We start from the raw sequence: 25,666 nt of genomic DNA on the forward strand, positions 1-25,666 counted from the left end.
GGTGAGAGAATTCACCAGAGCCAGAGCGGAGAGTAGAACAAGCAGAGTGACGAAGTACACTGCTGAGGGGAGCGCGGACGGCAGGAGAGGTCTGCACACCATGTGGGACCCTCACCAGAGGGCCGGGGATCGAACCAGTACTGCAGAGGCCGCGGGCAGCTTCGCAACCCAGCGCTCAACCTCTGCGCCACCGGGAAGGCCCAAGCTGATGTTTATTTTGCAAATAAGTGGCTATCTGCTGTGGTTACAGAAAGATGCACACATGGATACAGTCCTGTAAACTTGCTTTGCTGTAAACCAATTGCTTTCTCTTGGAAGAGAGAGTGGCCTTCTGACTCAGAGTACCCTTCTGGATTTCCTTGAAAATGAACTCTACAGTGTCTGGAAGGTGAGCCAGAAGAAAGACCCCGGAATAGAAATGAAAACTAAGATGCTCATAAACATCAGGGTTATAATATCAACCCAGTCATCCACAGCTTTAAGGTAACAATAACAGTGCAGCCATACTTCAGTTATAGAGCACTAAGAGTCAGAAACATGCTAAGTACTTTGAACTACACTGTTTCAACTCCAGGGTGGTGGATGAGGAGTTGAGGATAGGGACAGTGGGTACAGACAGGCTATCTAGGAGATGGTTCCCACCTCTGTAACTCAGATATAGTGGGGAAATATGATGGGGTAAAAAGCTGTGACGATGTAATAAATATGGAGAAGGGAGAGATTAAATACAAAAGAAGAGTTAAGGTTAATTCTAGAAGGGAGATTTGAGCTGTACTTTGAAAGGCAGGAAGAACTTTGGCACTTAGGGGAGAGAAGAACATTTTTTCAAGTAGAGGGAATATCATAAAGTGTGAAAGGGCTGCCTGTGAGTGACAATGTAAATCAAGCATGAGCGATGCAGTTGTAGAATAGAGACAAATTATGGAGGGTTTCTCATTGCAGGTCCATGACTTATGACACTATCGAAGGCCATCATTTTGAGCTTTAAACAAAGTAAAATGAGGATAGGTCTGTGTTCCAAGAAGGTGGCAATGGGAGAGGACAGACTGAAAAGGTATAAGATCATAGGCCTAGAGACCAATTCTGAAGTTGGTGTACTAATAAGGAGAATTGTGACACTAAATCTTGCATAAAGAATACAAATATTTTTGCAATAGCATTAATGAAAATTATTTTTAGTTTTTTATTAAGGGAGTGACCAGGGTAAATTATTTAAACTGAACCTCATCATATGTTCTCTAAAATACTGAGAAATGTTGATTACAGTTAGTTCTTGAAATGTAATCAATATTTGACCTGCACTCTGTCTATTGCAGCAATATTTAAACAGCCAAAATGTGGGAAACAAGCTAAATGCCCCAAAATAGATGAATGAATAAAAAAATTATGGTATATTTATACAATGGAATATTACTCGATGATCAAAAAAGACAAACTCATGCCATTTGCGGCAACATTGATGGAGTGGAAGGGATTATGCTAGCCGAAATTAGCCAGAAGGAATAAGATAAATTCCGAATGGTCTCACTTGTATGTGGAATACAGAGAAACCAAACGAAAAGGTCAAGAAAAAGTCAAAACTAGCAAGTTGACCATAGACCTGAGGCATACAACACAGGAGGGGGTGGGAGAGTGGACAAAAAGACAGGAGGGAAGAACATCAGGGAATATAGTGATAGTTCCTGGGTGATAAGGTGGGGGGAGAATTATGGGGACCACAGTGTATAAGAAAAAAATGTAATTAATAAAACATTAAGTTAAAAAAAATAAATAAAAATTTGAAAGGCACAGTGAATGCCCATTACACAGAAGGAGAAAAAAAAAAACTGGGAAAGTTCTTTCTTTTCCCTATTTTTAAAAACAACCTTAGGGCCTTCTACAACTTTTTTTGTTTGTTTTAACCCTTGGCTTTGTTCTACAATATTTCCTTTACCTGTCTGCTCTCTTCCCGTCCTGGAAACCTGCTCAGAACTTAGTCATGCCCCTGGTCTCTGCATCCCAGACTTCTGGATGGAGCCTTTCACACACAGTAGGCTCTCAACAATAAAAATACAGGTTGTGGAGGGTGAAAGAGGCAGCCGCCAACAGGTTGGGGGGAACAGGACATGCAGACGCCCAACTTCCTAAGACAGAAGCCCTGTGAGCGCCCATTGGGCACAGCCCCAGCCTTCTCCAGGGGTAAACCGGGTTAACTCCTCTTGAGGGGCGCGGGCTCAGGGATGATGAGAAGCCCAAGTGACTCACTTCCAACTCAGACCAGAAATCCCCCTCCTCCAGGCCTTCAGAGACTCCTTGGGAAATTCTAACCCCCATCACCCCCCTTCTTTGGTCCTTCTTCCCGCCCGGAGGAAGTCAGGGCGCCTTTTTCCAGAACAGACCCGGCAGTAGGCGGTCGCGGAGCAGGGCGGTGCGCGTGGGTGGGCGGGCCGGGGGAGGGGAGTCCAGGAACTTTGCGACTTATCCTCGGGGCCCGCGGTGACATTCCGCCAGCACCGCGCGGAGGTCAGTCCTTCCCGCCCGGGGCCGAGGGCGCGCAGCCTAAGACGCCCGCAGAGCCGCCGCCCGAGCCGCTCAGCTCGCCCCCCGCTGCCCAAGCGGCCGCGCGGACTGGACGGCGGTAGACGTGGCGGCGGACATGGGCCCCTTCTCGATGGAGCTGCTGCTGCAGCCGCTTTTCAGCTTCTCCACCGTGGCCTTAGTCGCCGCCCTGCTGCTCCTGGCCCTGTGCCTGCGCCCCGGGCGCACCAGGTAAGCGCCCCGCCGGCCCCGCCGCGCGGCCCCGCGGCTCCGGCCACGCATGCGCTCTGGGCCCCGCGGCCCGCGCGCGACCCAGAAGGCGAGGAGAGCCCCTCGGTGATTCGAGCGCAGATAGAACTTGCTGCGGGGCACTGGCGTCTTTGGGGGTCGTGCGTCATAACTAAGGCTTCTTCTGCCTCTTTGTCATACATACGCATACATATTAAAGCGTTGGGAAGGGATGCGAGTTGCGGCTCCAGTGTAGGTTGTAATAAGCCCAAGGTTTGCAGTTTGCATTATGCATCACGCTCGGCTTCCGAGCAGACACATTTTGGTGCCTGGTGACCGTGAGTTGGTGCTTGGTGGCCTACCAGGGAGGGGAATTTTCTTACATTTCGTCCAGTTAAATGTGAAAGGTTTAAAGAAAATGCCAATATAGGATATCAACAATAACCCGGTGGCTCGCTGTGCCTCACTTTATCTAATTTGAAAAAAAAAACGAAATAAAAGTACTTCATGGGATTTTTGTGAATGCTGCATGTGTTTAGAGAGTGTGTTTTACGCATCTGCTTTATACTTTTTTTGCACAAAAACAATAATCACTTCTGATTTGAAATTTGTCAATAGAAACAGAAGTTCAAAAGAAAATCATTTTCTTTGAAATCACTGTTTTCCCTTTTTTAAGGCGTAAGTAATTTTTTGATACTACCAGGCTCTTCATAGCTTTTGAAAAACAAAGCATGTAAATTTTATTCAGTGGTAATTGCTACTTTGTAATTATATCTCACATATGCATTCACATGCCTACATGTAATGAGTATGTGTAGGTATTCATACACATGTATCTGTAGATACATGTGAGAGTGATGTGATGTGGGTTTTTTCTTTATACTTTTGTGAAAATAGCACCATTTGTACTGCATGCAAGTGTTTATGGAAATTTCCAAAATGTCCATGGATGAATACTCTAGAAGGGAGATTTTACTTTTCATCCCATGTGAGTTTTCAGAGAATGTATTTCAGAAGTATGAGTTTCAAAGGGCATGGAATGCGCCCTGTTGTCTGGCCTTTTTCCTTTTCCAAAGGTTTTGATCTTGCCTGAGAGCTCAAGATGAGGATTTAGGACACTTTAAATTTCTTACTTGGTTTTATGTAGATTACACCTTCTTTTCTATCCTCAGTGTCACCCAAAATCAGTTAAGGTGTACTTTTAGGTATATCTTTAAAGAAAGGTAGATAAAAAAGCTATTTGTTCTAGTCCCACTTTACTTGCAGGGCTGGAGCAGGTAAGTTGACTAGGGCATTCTGGATCACTGATGATAATGGGGTAAGAATGTGGACCTTGGAGCAGTTGGAAAAGTTAAAGGGCAAAGTAGACTTTTTCCCCTCTGCGCTTTGAGAATAGGCTTATCTTTCTCTATACAAATAAACAACATTTTGCTGAGGTATTCAATTTTTAATTACTTCCTAATAGGAGCACTCTAATTCTACAAACCTACAGGGTACTGCAGCCTAGAGAAGTTTAATCTCAGTGTATAAAACATAACTTCATTTGTCCCAGTAAAAGAGTCATGTTCTTGTTACTATTTTTTATCCTTGGACATTTCACTCTAATGTTCTAGGAAAATGCTCTTCATGATACCACATTAAGAAAGCAGTATGTGTGTGTGTATGTGTGAGAGTCACATATATTCATTTTTTTTAATGTTTATTTATTTATGCATACAAGAGAAGGGGTGTAGACCAGAAGTGCAGGAGGGTAAGAGGATTCACCAGAGACAGAGAGGGGAGCAGAACAGGCAGATCTACTGAAGTATACTGCTAAGGGGAGCAGAGGGCCAGACAGGAGAGGTCTGCTGTGCCATGTGGGTTAACTCCCTGGCTGGAGATTAGACTGCCGATAGCTTCATAGTGCTGAGACTTAACCCCTTGCACCTCCAGGGAGGCCCCTATATTCTTTTTTCTTTTTATTGTTTCTATCCTTTTGGGGAAAGAAGCTTTTCTTCCCTTGCTATCATCCCTTCTATCACTTTGTCCCTTTCTTTCTCCCCCTTTTCCCTCAACATCAGAGCTCTCACAGTGTCTTCTAATGTCTAGTAGTTTTGTGAGCATTTTGCTTTATCAAATTTTCTTCTTTGTAAATATCTAGTACTTGTTTTGTCATTCTGACTTGCTTTACTATATATAATTCCCTCAAGTTCCCTTGCTTTTGTTGGAAATGGCTGCATTTAATCTTTCCTTATGACTGTATAGTATTCCATGGTGTGAAGATACCACATCTTCTTGATCTGGTTGTTTACTGATGGATTCTTAGGCTGTATACATGTCCTAGCTGTTGTTGATAGTGCTGCATCCTTATATGTTCTTATAGATTTTTTTATGCTTACACTAGTATGTTTGAATATGTTAATAAAAATGTAGGAAAATACATTCTGCATTTCAACTTTCTTTTTCCATTTTATAATGCATTTTAGATATCTTTCCATGTCAGGTTTTCATATTCCTTGAACCAATGATTCCAGTAATGTTATTTAAAGGAATTTCTCATGTTGAAGTAACGGTGAAGTTTCTTAAGATTTAACCACAGCATTGTTTATTAGGGCTATTTAAAACTGTGAAAGTAAGTGGGGGAAATGAAATTTCCAAAATATATTGGTTTAAAGAAATTCTAGGGCCTCCCCGGTGGCGCAGCGGTTGAGCGCTGGGTTGCGAAGCTGCCCGCGGCCTCTGCGGCGCCGGTTCGATCCCCGGCTGCTCCCCGGCCACCGGCGGAGGATCCCACATGGTGCGCAGACCTCTCCTGCCGCCCGCTGCTCCCCTCAGCAGTGTACTTCGGTCCTTCTGCCTGCTCTGCTCCCCGCTCTGGCTCTGGTGAATTCTCTCACCCTCCCGCGCTTCTGACTGTACCCAGTGCATGTGTAAACAAAAAAACAAACAAACAAACAAAATAAATAAATAAAACATGCCTCTATAAAAAAAAAAAAAAAAAAAAAAAAGAAATTCTAGCATAATCCAAACATTAGAAAATTATGTAGCCAAAGATATATAATGTAGACTATATGAAGATATGGAAAGTCCTATTCTAGATATACCAACTAAAAAAAACTGCAAACCAGAATAAGTTCATATGCAAAACAGGGTGTCAAAAACCTCCAGCCAAAGACCACTACGGACACACGGTTAGCTAAGTTGAATTATTGTAATAAGAAGCAAACACCATTCATTTTCAGTAAAAGAGTGTTAGAGATTACCTATTCATGAGAATTGGGCAGGTGTTGTATGATTTAGGGGAGGAATCAGGAAGCAAGGCTGTGCTCTGTTGTAAGATGCTGTCAGAAATGTGGGCTATTCTATATCGGACCTCTTAATAGCTGTCATCTGTAAGCCAGGAGGAATGGATTGAGGCTAAGTATATAATTGGTAAATAAACAACAAACTTCAAGTCTTAGGGGATGCTTGGTCATTTTACTAATTTAGAGCGTACTCATGATTTTGTAAATATGTATACATGATTGAGGATTGATCTTGTATTTGTCTTTATAATGGTCACCGAGTGATTTTGCTTGGCATTAATGTTTTGTGAAATTGTTTGTATTTAACAAAAGAGCATAGTGTCCCAGATGAGTGCCAAGCAGACTCCTTGATGTCAGGGACTGCTGTGTTGTTTTTCTTTTTAAAGATTTATTTATTTATTTATGCATGCAAGAACTGGGGTGTAAGCCAGAGGTGCAGGGAGGGGGTGTGTGTGTGAAAGGATTCACCGGAGACAGAGTGGGGTGCAGAACAGGCAGATCTACTGAAATACACTGCTGAGGGGAGCAGCAGCGAGACAGGAGAGGTCTGCTGTGCCCTGTGGGTTAGCTCCCTGGCTGGCCTGGGATCAAACTCGTGCTGCAGTGGCTGGCGATAGCTTGATAGCTTGATAGCACTGTCTTTAACCCCTAGGAAACTAGGGAGGCCCAGTTTTTTCTTTAATATAAAAGGGTGAAAGGAAATACCTCAGACATTTTAGGGGATAAAATTATATGCAATGAAATGTACAGATTTTAAGTGTACAATTTAATGCATTTTCATAAATTTGTACAGTTCTAGAACTATTACCCAGATAATTAAGTTCCCTCATGCCCCTTTCTAATCAGTTCCTGTGTTCTGGTTTAATTTTATCTGTTCTTTTTTTTTTTTTTTTTTTTTTAAAGATTTATTTATTTATTTATTTATTTATTTATTTATTTATTTATTTATACAAGCACTGGGTACAGTCAGAAGCACAGGAGGGTGAGAGAATTCACCAGAGCCAGAGCAGGGAGCAGAACAGGCAGAAGGACCGAAGTACACTGCTGAGGGGAGCAGCAGGCAGCAAGAGAGGTCTGCACACCATGTGGGACCCTCACCCAGCTGCTGGGGATCAAACCAGTGCTGCAGAGGCTGCAGGCAGCTTCTCAACCCAGCGCTCAACCTCTGCGCCACCAGGGGAGGCCCTAATTTTATCTGTTCTTGAACTGCATACAAGTGGGATTATGCAGTATCTCCTTTTGTGTATGACTTCTTTCTTTCAACATAAAGATTTGGAGATTCACCCATATTATTACATGTATCAGTATTTCATTCATTGCAGAGTAGTTTAACTTACAATTAAACAACACAATTTGGTCATCTGTTGTTCTATTATGGGTATTTACTTGTTTCCAGTTCAGGACTATTATGAATAAAACTGCTGTAAATATTCTTTTAAAGACTATTTGTAGATATAAACTTAGTTTTTTTTCTTGTATTTAAACCTTAAAACCTAGGAGAAGTTTGATGAATCATAGTGTAGACTATTATACCACAATCACTTTGGAAAGTTGACATGTTTCCAATGAAATTAGACATATCATACACTTCCACCAGTACTATGTGAAAATTTTAGTTGATCTTTATACTTTTCCATATTTGATGGGACCAGTCATTTGGATTTTTGTTGTCTTCTCCTAAAGAATGTTGACCTTTGGGGCCTCCCCGGTGGCTCAGCGGTTGAGCGCTGGGTTGCAAAGCTGCCCGCGGCCTCTGCGGCGCCGGTTCGATCCCCGGCTGCTCCCCAGCCACCGGAGGAGGGTCCCACATGGCGCGCAGACCTCTCCTGCCGCCTGCTGCTCCCCTCAGCAGTGTACTTCGGTCCTTCTACCTGCTCTGCTCCCCGCTCCCCGCTCTGGCTCTGGTGAATTCTCTCACCCTCCTTCGCTTCTGACATGTATAAACAAAACAGTGCATGTATAAACAAAACAAACAAATAAAATAAATAAATAAATAAAACATGCCTCTATAAAAAAAAAAAAGAATGTTGACCTTTAACCCTTTATAAGATTTACCCTTCATAAAGGTGAGATTTTTACCAGGCTTCTCTTCTTTGACAGCACTTAAACACTAAATTCATTCTTCCAGTGGTGGAGAAGCTGAAATCTCTGCTCGGTCCTTTTAGTGTGCTAGCCGATTCCTTCCCTAAGATTTTCTTGGCTCTCCCTGCAGACGTATACTTCTAGAGTTGGCTGAGAACTTGAGCAGGGTTTATGTGCATATTTTTTTCTGTTTTGTTTTTTTTTCCCTTGATTTCCAGCCACATCAGTAGCCCCATACTCTGATACCTCAGCTGATATTGCTTTTGCTTGAGTTCCAGCTGCCAGCCACCTTGCTGACAGAAGTAGCTTCATTGGAAATGGCCAGTTCCTAAGGGGTTGACCCAGTTCTTCCGTGCATTTAAATCATCTTTAGATAAAATATTTTGTTATCTATGGAAAAGCTAGGTTAATTCAACTTGCTTCAACCTGTCTGTAACCCAAATCCAGACTTGTAAAAGTGATTTTATAGACATGAATTATTTTTATACTTATATGTATTTTTAATTAGCACATAGGTGTTTCTTTTATAATATAGAAAGAATGATACATTTAAAACAAAGATTGGAGAATTTTTTTTTTAAAGGCTGATCCTTATTTCCTTTGGCAAAACCAGCATTGTGGGTTGGGGATAGAAGGATTCTAACTTAAAACATATGATTTCATTGGCTCCGGGAACCTCATTTCCAGACAGTCAGTAAGAATAAGATATATTTTTGTTCAATAACCAGGTATAATGATTTAAAAGATCATTATTTACTACTGTCACCTCAAAAAGAAATAATAAAAACAGAGGAAAAAATCATTTATAATAGACTTAAATATATATACTTCACAAATTATTATAGAAGACAATGTATTAAAACAGAGTCTGTAACAAAATTGACTTGAAAGGAAATACATCTCTGGTATTCCTTCCCTATCTCTATCCCCCAGTTTTTTATATGACAAAAAACTAGTTCTACCAAAACAATATAAAATAAACACAAAGTGTTAAATTCTTCTAAATAATCGCATTAAAAAAGATACTAAGTGATGTTTCTAAGAGGAACACTTTAAACAGTACTATTGTAGAAGGTTTAAAATGAATAGGGGAAAGTGGCTTAAAAATATAGTGCAGGGCCTCCCTGGTGGCGCAAGGGGTTAAGCACCGCACTACGAAGCAATCCACAGCCTCCGCAGCACGTGGTCAATCCCCAGCTGGCCAGGGAGAAACCCACATGGCAAGGCAGACCTCTCCAGTCTCATCCGCTGCTCCCCTCAGCAGTGTATTTCAGTTAGTCTGCCTGTTCTGCTCCCCACTCTGTCTCTGGTGGATCCTCTCAACTCCTGCATCTCTGGCCTATACCCCAGCTCTTGTATGCATAAATAAATAAATCATAAAAATATAATGCAGAGGAAACAGTAACATAGAGTTTTTAATCACACATTGCTGGACACCAGTGTTACTGGTTGTAAGGTAAGGAAAAATGTCAGCCTTTTCTGCCCTCCTGCCATCAGGATAGCTGATGGAGCCCTGCAGTCCTGAATGCATGCCTGATGGTGGGCACCTGGAATAGGGTGTGGGCATAGGCAGATGGGATTCACCTGAGCTGAGACTGGGATTTTTAGGGGCGGTGTCACGGGGACGCCAGCAGAAGCCAAAAGAGAAGCCGAGAGAGAAGCAAGAGAAGCAGAAGCTGAGAGAAGGCCGGAGAGCCCAGAGTGAAGACTTGCTGGGGGCTGGGAGGCCTGTCTGCCTGGTAATCTAAATAAAAAGACCTGCAAAAAGCCACTAAGGACTCTGACTCCTCCTTTACCCAGTCTGCTGGATCATAGAAAACCTGCACTGTGGTCTTCCTGCCCTCTACACTGGCCTAGGTCAAGGTGTAAGCAGGGATACGCTTCTCTTGGTGAGTCTAGGGGAGAATTCATTTCTTTACCTCTTCCATCTACTAGAGGCCACCAGAATTCAAATCTTTTTTTTCATACTCCAACATTCCTGCCTCCTTTTTTATAAGGACTCTTGTGGTTATATTGAACCTACTCAGATAATCCAGGATAATCCACCCATTTTAAGATTCTTAAGTGAGTCACATCTGCAAATATATTACCTTTTGTATAAGGTATACCTTATATTACCTTATACAAAAGGTAACATATTCACAGGTTTGGAGAATTAAGACATGGATATTTTGGGGGACATAATTCTGCCTCTTATAGTCCTCTGATCCTCAAAGATTTATCTCCATCTTACATGCAAAATACTCATCCCAATACCCATAAAAGTCTTAACCTATTATATAACTCAAAGTCCAAAAATCTCATCTAAGTCTCCCCAGTTCAAAAGTTATCTATGGGCCTCCCCGGTGGTGCAGCAGTTGAGTGCTGGGTTGCGAAGAAGCTGCCCGCAGCCTCTGCAGCGCTGGTTCTATTCCCAGTTGCTCTCCGGCCACCGGAGGAGGGTCCCACATGGCGTGCAGCCCTCTCCTGCCGCCTGCTGCTCCCCTCAGCAGTGTACTTCGTCAGTCTGCCTGCTCTGATCCCCGCTCTGGCTCTGGTGAATTCTCTCACCCTCCCTCGCTTCTGACTGTACCCAGTGCTTGTATAAATAAATAAATAAATCTTAAAAAAAAAAAAAAGATTTTAAAAAAAAGTTATCATCTAAATCAGGTATGGGTAAGAATCTGGGTAAACCTATGGGGGTGAGGGAGAGGCAGGCAGAGAACATAAAAATTCCCCAGAACCTCATGGTATCCTGTAGGGTAGGTAAAGTATCAGGCTTTTCTGCCCTCCCACCATTGGGCTTAACGGTGGATCCTTGCGGCCCTGAATGCGTGCCTGATGGCGGACACCTGGAGTGGGGTGTGGGCATGCGAAGGTGGGTACACCTGGGCCGAGAGACGAGTTTATAAGGGTGGCGTAGCAGAATGCAGTGTGGTAGTGCGGTGTCGAGGATGGGGGAGTACGGTGGAGTGTATGGAGGAGTGCAGCGGAGAGTGACAGAGCACGATGGACTGTGGCGACTACAGAAGGCGGAGAGCATGAAGTCAACAGGCCTGCTAGAACCGTTAATGAATCTACCCGGTATGGCTTGGTTGCGTTACATATCCTCAATCACAAAGCTGAGAATTCCCCACATCTTCAAAGTCCTGGTTCTTTTGTGCTTAAGTTCTTCCTTTTATCTGTATTTTTTCTCTCACATTCTACTGCTTGCAGCAAGAAGGCTCTGCGCTGCCATCTCAGTACTTGCTTAGAAATCTCAGCTAATTATCCAAGTTGATTTTTTTTTTTTTGCAAATTTTGCTTTCCACAAAAATACAGGGCACATATTGATTATTTTGAGCTGGTTATTTTGAAGAAACAGCAGGCATAGGGGAAGAAAAACAAAATAGAAGTTATCTTTTTGTAAAAGAAAATTCATTTATCAGGGAAAACGCTCCATCTGTAAGGATGTCTCCCTCACTGTGCCAGAAAGAGAGGGATGACCAACCTCTAGAAGCTTTTGTCAGTGCAGCAACTTCACTCTGCATCACAATCATGCCCTTTTCATTGTACCTTCCTTGGTAATCTCCCATGATTGATCTTCCCCTTTTCTCCTCAACACCTTTTATCTCTAGCTGAAGATGTTATTTAAGGGGGTATGTGAGTCCTTCTGTTGAGTTACTAAGTCTTCCTTGGTCTTTCTGACGTATACAGATGTATACAGAAAGTATACATGTTATTGTTTGTTTTATCTATTGTAGGGTAAGTGATTTTCAGGCTTTTCTACCTTCCCGTCATTAACAGTGATGATGGATCCCTGTGGTCCTGAATGCATGCCTGATGGCGGGCACCTGGAGTAGTGTGGGCGTGCATAAGTGGGTACACCTGGGATAAGGCTGGGCTTATAAGGGTGGCATCACGGGGATGCCAGCAGAATGAATGGGAGAACAGAGGCCACCAGAGAATGCTGGAGAGCCCAGAAAGAGTAAAGACTTGCTGTGTAAAGGCTGGCAGGCCTCCCTGACCCCCTCAGCACCCCTGCCTGCCATGTGCCTGGTAAATCCCAATAAAACCCTGAAAAGCCACCAAGGGTTCCAGGACTCCTCCTTTACTCCATCTTCTCAGATCATAGAGATCCTTCTCCGTGACCTCCTGCTACTACACCTATCTTTATTATGGGGTTTCTCAGCCAAGAACCTAGAAGAATAGAGGGAAATTATTTTTCCTTGCTGTAAAGGCAGGACATGGGCACAGTTGCAGGTTTTCTGATCCCATGCAGATCGGGTAAAGGAGGAGTCAGAGTTCTCAGTAGTTTTGCAGGTTTTTTATTGGGGTTCACCAGGCATATGGCAGGCAGGGGTGCTGGCTGGGGGGCTGGGAGGCTGGCAGGCCTCCCAGCCCCCAGCAAGTCTTTACTCTATCTGGGCTCTCTGGCGTTCTCTGCTTCTGCGTCGGCTTCTCCTTCAGGTTCTGCTGCTGCTGCTGGGGCTGCTGGCGTCCCCCCCGTGACGCTGCCCTTAAAAGCACAGTCTTAGCTCAGCTGAATCCCATCTACATATGCCCACCCCTATTCCAGGTGCCCACCATCAGGCATGCATTCAGGACAAGGATCCATCATCTATCCTGATGGCGGAAGGGCAGAAAAGCCTGACATTTTCTTTACCCTACAGTCCACCCCCTCAGGATTTTCTGCCATACAGTCTATACATATATATACAATTTTCTAAGCAAACAAACAATGCAGCCATGACCCACAAAAGCAAATACATCAAATATAACAAAATACAATATAACAAAATACAACAGAACACAAATAAGTCCAGGCAGGGCACCAACCTAGCGCAAAAGACAATTATTGGTACCAGCAGATAAGCCACCAAATCTGCTGCCGAAGGCACTGCTCATATGAGGGAGGGGAATCACTCACGGCATCTACTATATCACACCAGGAGCCGTAAGGCTTCCTGGGCCTTCTCTGGCTGTAGTCTCGGCTACAAGGCACACACAGCATCCACCCCCAGGATGCACTAGCTCTGGGATTGGCAATTTTATTCTGTTGGGGGTAATCGCCAACCCTCAGGGTTTCTGTCTGCAGTCGCTCCAACACTCGGCCTTCATGGCCACCCATGCGACTCGCAGACCCCTGCACTCAGGCCAACCCACTGCACAATCACATGGGTCGGGATCCAAACTCTGCATTCGGCTTGGGCTCCACCCCAAGCCACGTTCCCCACCCGTCCCCCAAGGACAGGTTCCTCAGCTCCTCACCCTCACTCAAGAATGAGCAGGGCATCACCCACAGGTGATTTTACGAGACTCACAGTGCTTCAGCATACCCAGGCTGCTTAACAGCCGCTTAGGGCTTCTCAACTTAGCATCAGCACCAGCTTTTGCTGCCTTAGTTGGCTTTTCTCCTCCACCTGGCTGCTGGGCATGCACAGGCTGCTTTTGGCCATCAAGGCCCACTGGCCACCCCCAGATTCTCAAAAAAAAAAAAAAAACATAACCTGCCAAGGTCCTCCGCCTTCTGGCGGGATTGTCAGTCCAAGATCATCAGTTCATCAGTCCATCAGTCCAAGTCCATTGGCCTCTCCCTACTTCAGCAACGGCCTGCTGCCTCAGGGGTCATTGGCTGGTCCTTTCTGGTGTCGTTGGCTGGTCCTTTCCGGTGTCTTTGGCTGGTCCTTTCGGGCGTCTCCTTCACGCCAGGTCTCATCCTGTAGCTCGTGGACGTATCCATCTTCTATACCGCCATGGCGCCTCCAGCGTCGTCACAGGCAGTCTTTTACTCCTTAGTCCCTCCAGGTCTTTGGAGGGCTCCAATACCCGTCTGCATGGATCTTGCCGACTTACGCCAATTGTAGAGGGCAGGACTGGATACAGTTGCAGGTTTTCTGATCCCATGCAGATCGGGTAAAGGAGGAGTCAGAGTTCTCAGTAGTTTTGCAGGTTTTTATTGGGGTTCACCAGGCATATGGCAGGCAGGGGTGCTGGCTGGGGGGCTGGGAGGCTGGCAGGCCTCCCAGCCCCCAGCAAGTCTTTACTCTATCTGGGCTCTCTGGCGTTCTCTGCTTCTGCGTCGGCTTCTCCTTCAGGTTCTGCTGCTGCTGCTGGGGCTGCTGGCGTCCCCCCCGTGACGCTGCCCTTAAAAGCACAGTCTTAGCTCAGCTGAATCCCATCTACATATGCCCACCCCCTATTCCAGGTGCCCACCATCAGGCATGCATTCAGGACAAGGATCCATCATCTATCCTGATGGCGGAAGGGCAGAAAAGCCTGACATTTTCTTTACCCTACACTTGCTTATATTCCCCACTTGCTTCTGAGTCCTTATTAGGAGAGTTGTTAACAGCTATTTTTCTACTACTCACTCATCAACCTAGGACTTTTCTATCATCCTCAAAATCTTCCAACCTCTGCTCATTGTCCAATTCCAAAGCCATTTCTACAGTTGTTTGGGGTATTTATTACAGCAGCATGCCACCTCCAGGTCTGAAAATGTGTTAGTTTCTTATTGCTGCTGTTACAACTTACCACAAATTTAGTGGCGTAAGATAACAAACTTATTACCATTCTTAAGGTCAGTCTTAATGTAGAGGCAGGATGGGCACAGGGCAGGTTGTGTGATTCAAGCAGATGGGGTAAGGAGGAGTCCTGGAGCCCTCGGTGGCTTTTTCAGGCTTTTATTGGGATTTACCAGGTACACGACAGGCAGGGGTGCCGGGCGGCCGGGAGGCTGGCAGGCTACAGAGCCCCTGGCGAGTCTTCACTCTTCCTGGGCTCTCCCATGTTCTCTTGTCGCCTCTGCTTTCTGCTAGTGCAGCTCTCTCTCTTTGCTGTTTCGTTCCTTCGCTCTCTCTTTCACTCTGCTGTTCTGCTGGTGTCCCCATGACACCGCCCTCATAAGCCCAGTCTCTCAGCCCAGGTGTACCCACCTACATAGGCCCACACCCTACTCCAGGTGCCCGCCATCAGGTATGCATTCAGGACCACAGGGTTCCATCATCAATCCTAATGGCGGGAGGGCAGAAAAAGTTGATACATTTTTTACCTTACACTACACTTACTAACCTCATATCAAGGTGTTGGCAGGTTTAAGACTCTTCTGGAAGCTCTAATGGAGAATACTGGATTGTGAAAATAGAAGTGAACCCTTAGAAGTCTTCAACTAGGAAAAGTCCTCAACAATAGAGCTCAGAAGAGGATAACTCTTCAAGAGGAGATCCAAAGAGTTCACAAACTTTGACCACTGACCAGTCTGACTAATCTATGTCATCTTTTTTAACTAGAAAATGGAAGTAACAGCTGCCCTGCAAGATGAGAAGCAGAGTGCATGTGAAATGTGAGCATATTTTGTTAAGTGTGAAATCACATCTAGGACAGTTGTATCATTAGGTTTCCTTGGTACCCAGAGACCCTTTTCTTATAGCTGTTGTTTGGCTAGAAAAAAAGTGATATGAGTTTCATTCTCTTTCTCATCCCGCTCCCCCAACATGCATATCCCTTCACCCCCAAAATGCTGTAATTGGAGGGAATAAGAATGCTGTTAGGAAATTTTAGTCAAAGTAAAAATTCAGTGATTTTTTTTTGAGTTGTTAGAGGTCAAGTTTATGTAGATAATGAGCTGTTTTGAAATGCTGATTTGTTGACATCACTTTATTGCATGAGTCAATTATTTTCTCTTTCTAATTGCTTAATTATTCCTGAACAAGACCCACGGTGCTCTAGAGCCCTCACATTGTTACCACTGACTAGAGAAGAACTAGGTTGCCATCATTAGTGGATGTTTCTCTTGTTTCTTCCCCTTTTCTCAACAAATTATAGGAAAAGGATGTGGGCAACTGGAAGTCATTTTCTACTCACAGTTTGCTGACTTTAACAGGTGGATTTTTACTTAAGAGGTGATTGGGGGGATTCACCAGGTACTATGTGGCTCTTGATTAAAGGACTAATCAGCTACTACATGTGCCACACTTTCCCTTAATAAGCTGAAAACTTTGGGTTGGTCTTAAAAAGAAAGTTCCTAAAGGTAAAGAATATTAGAACACTATGTGAACTCTGAAAAATAAACTGTACTGATACTAATTGAGTCAACTGTGATGATTACTCTTTTGTAATCACATTATTAGCCTTCCCCTTAAATCTATCATCTGTTGTACCATATCAATTCAGAAATTATTCTAGCTCTGCATAAATCTCTTACCTTTATCAGGATAAACTATTGGAGTATTTATGAAGGTAATGTAGGTCATTTGTATATGTGAAGTCATTCATGGATTAGTGCTTCCCAATAATGGGATCCTCTTGTAGGAGGCAGTATCAGGCAAAGCATAGCTATGGAGCCAAAATAGACCTGGGTGCAAAATCCAACTTGACCCCATTACAATGATGACTTTTGAGAGGAAGGTAAAGGGAGGTAGAATGAACAATGCCAAGGCCCTGCTTTATGGCAGGCTCTGTACTTAGATATTTTGCATATATTATCTCATTTAGTTTTTGCTCCTGTTCATGATATAACTAATACTAAGATATTTTTCAGAAGAGACTAACACAGTATGAGACTAATTTATTTGCCTAAGGTTGCAGAGCTACTCAGGAGTACTGGGTTTTTGATTTTAAGTCTATTAAAGCAGTGCTGCACAGAATAGAATCTTTAACCTAAAAATTGTTCACACCTTAATCCCCAGAACCTATGAATATGTTCATTAATTTGTCAAAGGGGGATTGAAGATTATAGCTGAATGAAGATAGCTTATCAGTTAGCCTTAAAATGGGGGATTATTCTGAACTATTTGGATGGGCCTACTGTAATCACAAATTAAAACTGGAAAAGGGAGGCAGGAGAGATGGTTGATTCACAATTGCTGATTTGGGAAATGGATTAAGAAGGACAAAATAAAGGAATATGGCAGCTTCTTGAAGCTGGAAAGGCAAGGAAATAGGTTTTCTTCTAGACTCTCCAGAAAGGAACCGAGCCCTGCCAACACCTTGATTTTGCTCCGGGGGACCCATTTTGGACTTCTGGCTCGCAGAACTATTAAAGTTATTGTATTATAAACCATACATATGATATTTTGTTAGTGTGCCATAGAAAAGTAACACAAAGTCTATCCTCCATGCTCTTTGCATTAAATTTTCACTACTTGCAAGACAAAGCCTTCGGTGACATTGCTAGTTGCCCGTATGCAGCAGGAAACAAACCTATCCAAGCACGCAGTGTCTTTGTCATTATGCTAACACATAATAATTTGAGAAATTTTGGTCCTCCACTTCACAGATTGTCATGGGCTGTTCATTCCTGACTTTCTACCTTATCCATTAATTCACAAGTAGGTTTTGAATGTTTGTTTTTTTTTTAAATGCCAGTACTAACTCCATGAATCTTTAAAATCATTTTGAGAATTAGACACAGTTTGTCAGCAATGTAACCCAGGTGTGATTTGGTCAGGAGATATCTTATTTCCCTTATTTTTTTTACCGTTGTCCACAGTCTAGAGGAGAAAGCTGAGGATGACTTAAAATTTGAAGGGATCTAAAGGAAAGGGATTCTGTGCTGAGCTGATTTCCCAAAAATAGTAGAGCAGAGAGAACCATCAGTGCAAAGGAAAGATTAACTGCTTCTTGCAGAATATTTTTGCACTTTATCTAAAGTAAAATCCCACTGAAACTACTTCAGGTTACTGTTCTGTGAAAGGCAAAGGACAAAATTATAGAAAGCTACTTTAGTGAATAAGAGGTGACATCTATTCTATCATGCATTTTTATAGTTGAAGTGCTCACTTTTATAGCTTTGGCTTTTTTTTTTAAATACAGAAGTATTTGGGATGGAGTCATTTTTTGTCTACAGGAAAGTGGAAAGGATTAATTAAGTCTGTAATTGCTTTATACAAAAATTAATAGAATTCTAATAAAATTGCAAACATAACAGGTTTTGAATCCATTTATCATGACTTTATCCTAAAGAATTGATAATAATGAAAAAGAAACTTCAGAAGATTTATTTTAGTTCTTAAGCACCTGGCATAATATTTGGTGCTCAGTTGGTTCTCCATGAATATTCATTACAAGAAAGAAAGATGAATGAATGAATGAGTAAATGAACAGGTTAGTGCAATAATTATCTCCTTCAATATGAATAGAGTTGTAGATATTGATACCAAATTATACAAACTGCTTACAAAGATGATATATCAAATATCATACATATCAAGTTTGCTGTTGCTTTAATTAAAAAGTAAAGACTTTATTAGGCAAGAGCTAACCTATCATGAATATTTATAAATGGAGAAGGTATTGGTGCAATGATTAATCTTTAGTGTAAACCTGAGAACATCATTAAATTGTAGTCAATTCCTAAATCTCTGCCTCTGAAAATTCTGAGTTTAAAAATATGTATTGTTGGGCCTCCCCGGTGGCGCAGCGGTTGAGCGCTGGGCTGCAAGGCTGCTGCGGGCTGGTTCGATCCCCTGCTGCTCGCCGGCCACCGGAGGCAGGTCCCACATGGCGCGCAGACCTCTCCTGCCGCCCGCTGCTCCCCTCAGCAGTGTGCTTCGGTCCTTCTGCCTGCTCTGCTCCCCGCTCTGGCTCTGATGAATTCTCTGACCCTCCGGCGCTTCTGACTGTACCCAGTGCATGTATAAACAAAACAAACAAACAAACAAATAAATAATAAAAACATGCCTCTATTAAAAAAATATATGTATTGTTAATTTTCAGGTTTGTTGTTGAATTTGCATTAGGAGTGCTTACCGAGTATCTCCTTGGTGTAGGTGAACATTGTCATTTATCTAACAAATAAGAGTCCCTTTGTGAAAGCCTGGTTTGTGTTAATCATGTAGAATCACATACATTTTGGTATATTTAAAACCAATACTGGGAAGTGGTTAGACAACCATTAGAGACTATCTTTTCTGTTTTCTGGCGAAAACATTGTTTTCTAATAACTGTACCTTAGAACCCCTAAACCATTTTATCCCAGAAAAAAAATTGACATGTTTGGTCACGTCCAGTGAGGATTTAAATCATGATATTGCATTTCAGTGGTATCATTATTTTGAGGCAGGCTGTGAAGGAATTAACATTTTAGGATTGACAGTTACCACTTTAGGGTTAGCTTCTCCAATATCACTGATAACCCCTATTCTTGTATATTGAATATATAGTAGTAATAATGTTTTCTGAGTTGGTATCATTGTCAATACTTTCAAGCACTTCCTGTGTACCTACCAGACATAGGGACAAGTACTTTATATTCATTATTATATTGAATTTATTGAGTCCCTCCTCATATTCAGTTTCCTCATTATAGAGGCAAAAAAGTCTTATTTAAATGACGTTCTCAAAATCATAGCGCTACAATGTCATAGTTACAGTTCAAATGCTGTGTTCGACTTCAAGTCTAACTACATAATACTGGTTTTTTTCTTATTCTGAAATTTTCTTGCAAAAATATTCATATATATGCAATTGCTTTTTGCTAAGAATTAAATTATTAAGCCCTAATACAATTTTTAAACATTTCAGTAGAAATCTAACTAAGATATAAATATACACATTTGGACCTTACAGAAGATGTTGAGTCTAGAAAAAGAGCATGTAATAGTCTGCTATTTACCTCTGTACTAGATTGTATCACTAGGGACAGTGTGAAAAAAAAAATACCTCTTTTGCCCACCCAGTTACTGGCTTTTGCATGTACTCACTTAGTGACTCAGCAGAGGGTTTGAAGTTCACTGTGTCCAGACTGTCCTATGTTCAGATGGAAAACAGGATATAGAATCCATCTTGTTCCCCACCACCTATTTTTTTTGACATATAAAAGGCTGTACATATTTAATATATACAAATTGATGAGTTTGGAGATAGATGTACATTCATGAAACCATCATCACAATTTATATCATAAGCATATCCATCCCATGCAAAAGTTTCCTACTAGCCTCTTTATGAGTTGTTATTCATATTAACAAACAACATAATATCCATCCTCTTAGCAGAATATTAGGTATATGATACAATATTATTAACTCTAAACACCATGTTGTATGTTAGATTTCTAGGACTTATTCATCACGTGTAAATGAAATTTTGTGCTCTTTCAATTATACCTTTTTGTTTTGGCCCCCTCTCCAGCCTCTGGCAACTCCCATTTCTACTCTGTTTATGAGTTTGACTATTTTACATTCTTCATGTGAGTGTTGTTATGGAGTACTTCTCCTTCTGTGTCTGACTTATCTTACTTAGTTTACTTTCCAGGTTCATCCACGTTGCTGCAATGGCAGAATTTCCTCTTTTTTTGAATAATGTTCTGTGTGATTATATACCATGTTTTCTTTCTTTATTTGTCTGTTGATGGACATTCAGGTTGCTTCCATGCCTTAGATATTTTAAATAGTGATAAGTGAACATGGGAGAGCAGATACATTTTGGGGGGGGTGTTGATTTCAGATCTTTTGCTTGTATACCCAGCAATATGATTGATGGATCATATGGTACTTCTATTTTTAATGTTTTGAGGAACTTCCATATACTGTTTGCCATAGTGGATGCACTAATTTACATTCCCTCCCACAGTGTTCCAGTGTTCTCTGTTCTCCATATCTTTGTTCACACTTGTCTTTCTTTTTCTTCCCTCCCTGCCCTCTCTCTCCCTTCCTTTGTTTTATGATAACCTTTCTAATAGACTTGAAGTGATAGCTCATTATAGTTTTGATTTGCATTTCCCTGATAATTATTAAGCACCTTTTTATATATCTTTGGCCATTTGCATGTCTTCTCTGGAAAAATGTCTGTTCAGTTCATTTGCCATTTTTAATATTTTTTTATTTGCTGTTGAATTGTAGGATTACCCTGTTGATTTTGGCTATTAACACCTTATCAAATATAAAGTTTGCAAATACTTTCTCCCGTTCTATAGGTTGCTTTTCCATTTTGTTTATTGTTTTCTTTGCTGTAAAGAAGATTTTTAGTTGATGATGTCACACTTGTTAACTTTTGCTTTTATTTTCTGAGTTTTTGGTGTCATATCCAAGAAATCATTGTTAATAAGTTTTTCCTCCATGCTTTCTTTGAGGGGATCCTGCCTCTTGACACAAAGCCAGCTTGAGAGCCACATGTTATTCTATCTGAAAAATTGTAAAACTTGATTCAAAATTGGTCTTTTCAAAAGGAAAATCATGTTGAAGGAACGGAATCTTTTCAACTTTTGGGAATCAATTAGAGAGCTTAATGTGTTTCCCAATTTAACAATCTCTCTTCAGTGGATTAAGCAAGCTGTTGCATGTGTCATTGCTGCAGTTACTATTACACTTAGAGAAGCAGCATTAAATATTGTGTGAGAAAGTGTTAGAGACAGTTCAAATATTACTTGATGTAGCAAAGCATAGTAGTTTCTGATAAGTCTCCCTTTTTTTTCAGGTCTATAGTGAATTTTCACCCTTACTTTAAAATTTGAATGACGTCTTACATTTGGACAAAGAATCTCAGCACTATATGCGGAATTTGTAGCATTGTTCATATATTTCTTTGCACACATACATGCAGCTTCTTTCACTACACATGCAGTGTATGTGTGTGTGAATATATAAATGTATAAATATATGTGTGTATATATGTGTATATATTTCAAACTAGTTCTATCCTTTTTGCTTGACAGTGTGTTATACCATATGGTATAGAGCATCATGCCAAAAGATAAAATATTCCTAGAACATATGAAATCACCAATCAACTGAAAAAGGGTAAAGACTTTTTGACCACCTCATTTGTGACTCTGGTGTGTTTGTGGGTAATACTATAAGCTTAATACCCCAAATTTGAAAGCAGGACATATTTGGAGTTAATGTGACTCTTACATTTAAAGAAAGAAATTCAAATGTAAATTCTTTGAATATTCTATCATTCTAAAGAAATTGACTCAAATAAGTGTTGTCTTTATAGATCAAAATCCTACATATTTATTTATGGAACTTTCTTATCTTATTTTACTCTCTAGAGTTACCTTACTGGGAGGCTTTAGAAGTAGAACCCACATGGGTATGATGTTTCAACCAAAATAAAAAAAGGCAAAGAAAACCAAATTCCAGAGATCCTAGGCACCATGGAATAAAGTTATAATGTCAATGTTATTCAAGATTCTTTCCTTGCCAACAATAAACAGCAATTGAGTCTACAGGTGTTCTATGGTGTGCCTTATAGTGAGCTACTCAAGTTTAACTCATATTATTTCTCCAGTAGGTGCAAGTACCTTTGTATCACACTGAATGTTGTTTTCAAATGCTTAATTAAACGAAAATGACAAACTTATCTAGTTGCTATCTATCCAAGGACTGAGTGTTTTCCCTTAGGGGGTAAACTGTTGCACAAGATAGAGTAAGTGCCGTTGCCACGACATTTTGGAGTTCTGTAAATAGTGCTCTTTATATAACAAGGATCCAGTCTTTCCATCCATTCACTAGTTGTGATTATTCTCCTTCTTGTTTGTATTTAATCACACATCATAATTTACTGTCTTTTTTTTTTTTTTTACAAAAATGACCCTAGTTATGCTTTATTTTCACAGGATAGATCTACAATAAAATAGAGTTGTTAGAGTGTATCTTAGTAACGCTTCACCTCATTTTATGATTTCGGTTTGAACCCTGATAATATTGCCGTTCGTTTCTAAGCAGTGTCTGCTTTTACCTTGAGATTAGCATAAATCTCAAGACCATTCAAGCAGAAGTTCTTTTTCAGAAACTTTTATATGTTTTATTTATTCTTGTGCTTTTTCCCTTTGTTCACTGGAGATCCATGGAACAGTTACTTTAGTCCCAAAAATAAGTTAATAGAATTGGGTAGATGGATAAATAGTTCTTAATTGCACTTCATTGGAAGATACATGCAAATTATGCTCCACTTTATAGGCAACCATATTATTTTTAAAGGGCTAGTCTTTCCTTTTATAGGAGCTAGAGTGACTGATTCATGTTAGTTTCCTCAATCTGCCTTAGTGGGACTAAGATAACTCAATCCCTCTTTGAAACTGTGTGTTTGTACTCTTTTAAAATAGTCATGTTTGGAAAGAAATGCTGGCCAAAGAGAACCACAGGCTGAAAATGTGTCTATTATTGGACTTCAAAAATTGTTACTGTCTCATAAAAAGAAACACATAATCGAAGATTCTCAAATACTGTTTAAATGATAGCATTGTAAGTACCTTTAAGTATTTGAGAACAACTCAACATTTGTTATAATGCTAGGTTATTCAGTCACTAAAAATGGATCATGCTTTGTCAACTACTTTTAATGATGACTGTTTTATAACTGTATTTATGATATGTATATATTTATGTTCAAATCCACCCCCTTCCTTAGAACAAATTATTATCAATAAAGGGAAGAACAAGAAAGAAATATGCAGGCACATTGTTTTTTTCTGTCACAGGATGACTTATAAAGTCACTAAAAGTTTGGATCCAAAGCATGCATTTCATAGGGTTTCTGTAGCCTCAGTAAGACCTAGGGAAATCCCTAGCAGTAAGTGAATTATTTTTCCTTTTCCAAACCTTCCTTGGAATGCTATAGTTATAGCCAGGTCAAGAAAATAAATTAGAATACTTACTTTTACTATGAGAGACCAGCTAGGATTTCATTGTTTATGAAATCAGCAATAACAAAACTCCCACGCAGAGGAATTATCAGGATAATATTTCTCTTAACTGTCTGAACCTCAGTATTTCCTTCAATAAACAAGGAGGTCATCAGATAATAACCTTGTAAGTGATATTTCTGCAAGTACACTACCATTTTCAAATTAACCCCCCAAACTCCATATACTTCAGTCATATAGACTGTGCTCTTCTTCAAACCCAGCATATCTTTTTATTTTTATTTCTTATTGCAGTGAAATACCTTTCTCTGTCTTCTTTCACATTCAGTGTAAAATCTCTAACTCGCTGCAGTTTTTGTAGCTCTTTCCCAGACAGAGTTTACTCTCTTCTCCCCAAACCTCACCCAGTTGCTTAAAACTCACATCACAATATATTACAATTATCGGTCAATATACACTACTTCCTGGTCAGTGTGTCAGCAGCTAGTGTGAGAATCAGAGTCTCTTTTTTTTTCTTTTTTAATATTAAATTTTATTTTTATATTCCCCCATACAATTGCAAACGCCCCATTCTGACCCCAATCCTTCCCCTCCCGCCCCCCACCCCCCAAAAGTGTCTCTGGTTCATAGTTTTTTGTTGATTTTGATTTTCACTTTCTTATATTCATTTTCCTGGTCCCTTATTTAAGTTTTCTAGATTCCTGCTATGAGTGAGACCATCCGGTATTTTTCTTTTTCTTTTTGGCTTATTTCGCTGAGCATGATCCCTTCCAGTGCCATCCAGAGTCTCTTTTAATTCATCTCTGTGTCTTCAGCATCCAGAGGTACTGTAGTTAATCACTGTATTGTAGGCAATCAATAAATAATAGTAATTAAGAAAAGAACAGTACTTAAATAGAATCAGTGCTCATCATAAAATAGAAAGCAAAGTCGGTGTGCAATTTACTTTGTAGTCATTATTTGCCCACAAAATGCTGAGAAATCTGACATGTACTTGACTATAAGGAATGTAACTCCTAGCTCTGCATGAGTCAGGATTAACCCAGATTTGGGGAATTTATAGACTACAAGAGTAGTTTAGAGTACAACATATTAGGATTCCTTGACCCTGACCCACATATTAGGATTCCTTGATTCCTGACCCACAGTGAGTTCAGGGCCATGAGAAACATCTCATTTCTGAAGACTGAGAGCTTCATTATTTTTGAGAATTAGAGAAAAGTGTTGATTAAATGGGAATGGCTAGAACATTTGGAAATCTAAACTTGTCCTCAGAACTCAGGTCGGAGACAAGATGACCATTTCAAAAAACAAATCAGATGAAACTCTTGGTGCAGAAACAACTCATCTGGGACACTATGCTCTTTTGTTAAATACAAACAATTTCACAAAACATTAATGCCAAGCAAAATCACTCGGTGACCATTATAAAGACAAAAACAAGATCAATCCTCAATCATGTATACATATTTACAGAGCTGATTATAAACTTGGAGGTTCAGTTGAGTGGATTTTGTTGCCTCTAAACCTTCCCTACTCCCACCTTCAGTGTAGCTTAAGATTCCATTGTGTAACATTGTTTAAAATCAGGTCAGAGAAGTAATGTCAGATTGTGAAGGGCCTTCAGGACCATTATAAGGCTGTAGCTTTTATTCCTAGGGAAATGAGAAGCCATTGGAGAATTGGAAATAAAGTCGGATAATCTGATTCACATTTTAAAATGATCCCTCTGACTGCAGCATGATTGTTCTTTCTTGTTTTTTTTTTTTAAGATTTATTTTTATTTATGCAAGTACTGGGGTACAGTCAGAGGCACAGGAGGGTGAGAGAATTCACCAGAGACAGAGCGGGGAGCAGAACAGGCAGATGGATGGAAGACACTGCTGAGGGAGCAGCAGGCAAGGCAGGAGAGGTCTACCCTGCCATGTGGGTTTCTCCCTGGCCAGCCGGGAACTGAACCCACAGCTACAGAGGCTGCAGACAGTTTCACAGCACGGCACTCAAC

At 41.0% G+C, this 25,666-nt stretch overlaps 1 protein-coding gene across 1 annotated transcript in view; it reads left to right on the forward strand.

Moving 5' to 3' along the window:
- Window positions 1-2,576: 2,576 nt before the first annotated feature.
- LOC119249767 (cytochrome P450 7B1) overlaps window positions 2,577-25,666 on the forward strand; it is a 195,114-nt gene continuing 172,024 nt past the window's right edge. The window contains exon 1 of the mRNA XM_054692223.1: window positions 2,577-2,748. Coding sequence (XP_054548198.1) covers window positions 2,636-2,748 — 113 coding nt within the window. The 5' untranslated portion in view covers window positions 2,577-2,635. The remainder of the gene's footprint in view (window positions 2,749-25,666) is intronic.

Source organism: Talpa occidentalis, unplaced genomic scaffold, assembly GCF_014898055.3.
Source record: "Talpa occidentalis isolate TD23 unplaced genomic scaffold, MPIMG_talOcc4v2.1, whole genome shotgun sequence".
In the NCBI taxonomy this organism is placed as follows: Eukaryota; Metazoa; Chordata; class Mammalia; order Eulipotyphla; family Talpidae; genus Talpa; species Talpa occidentalis.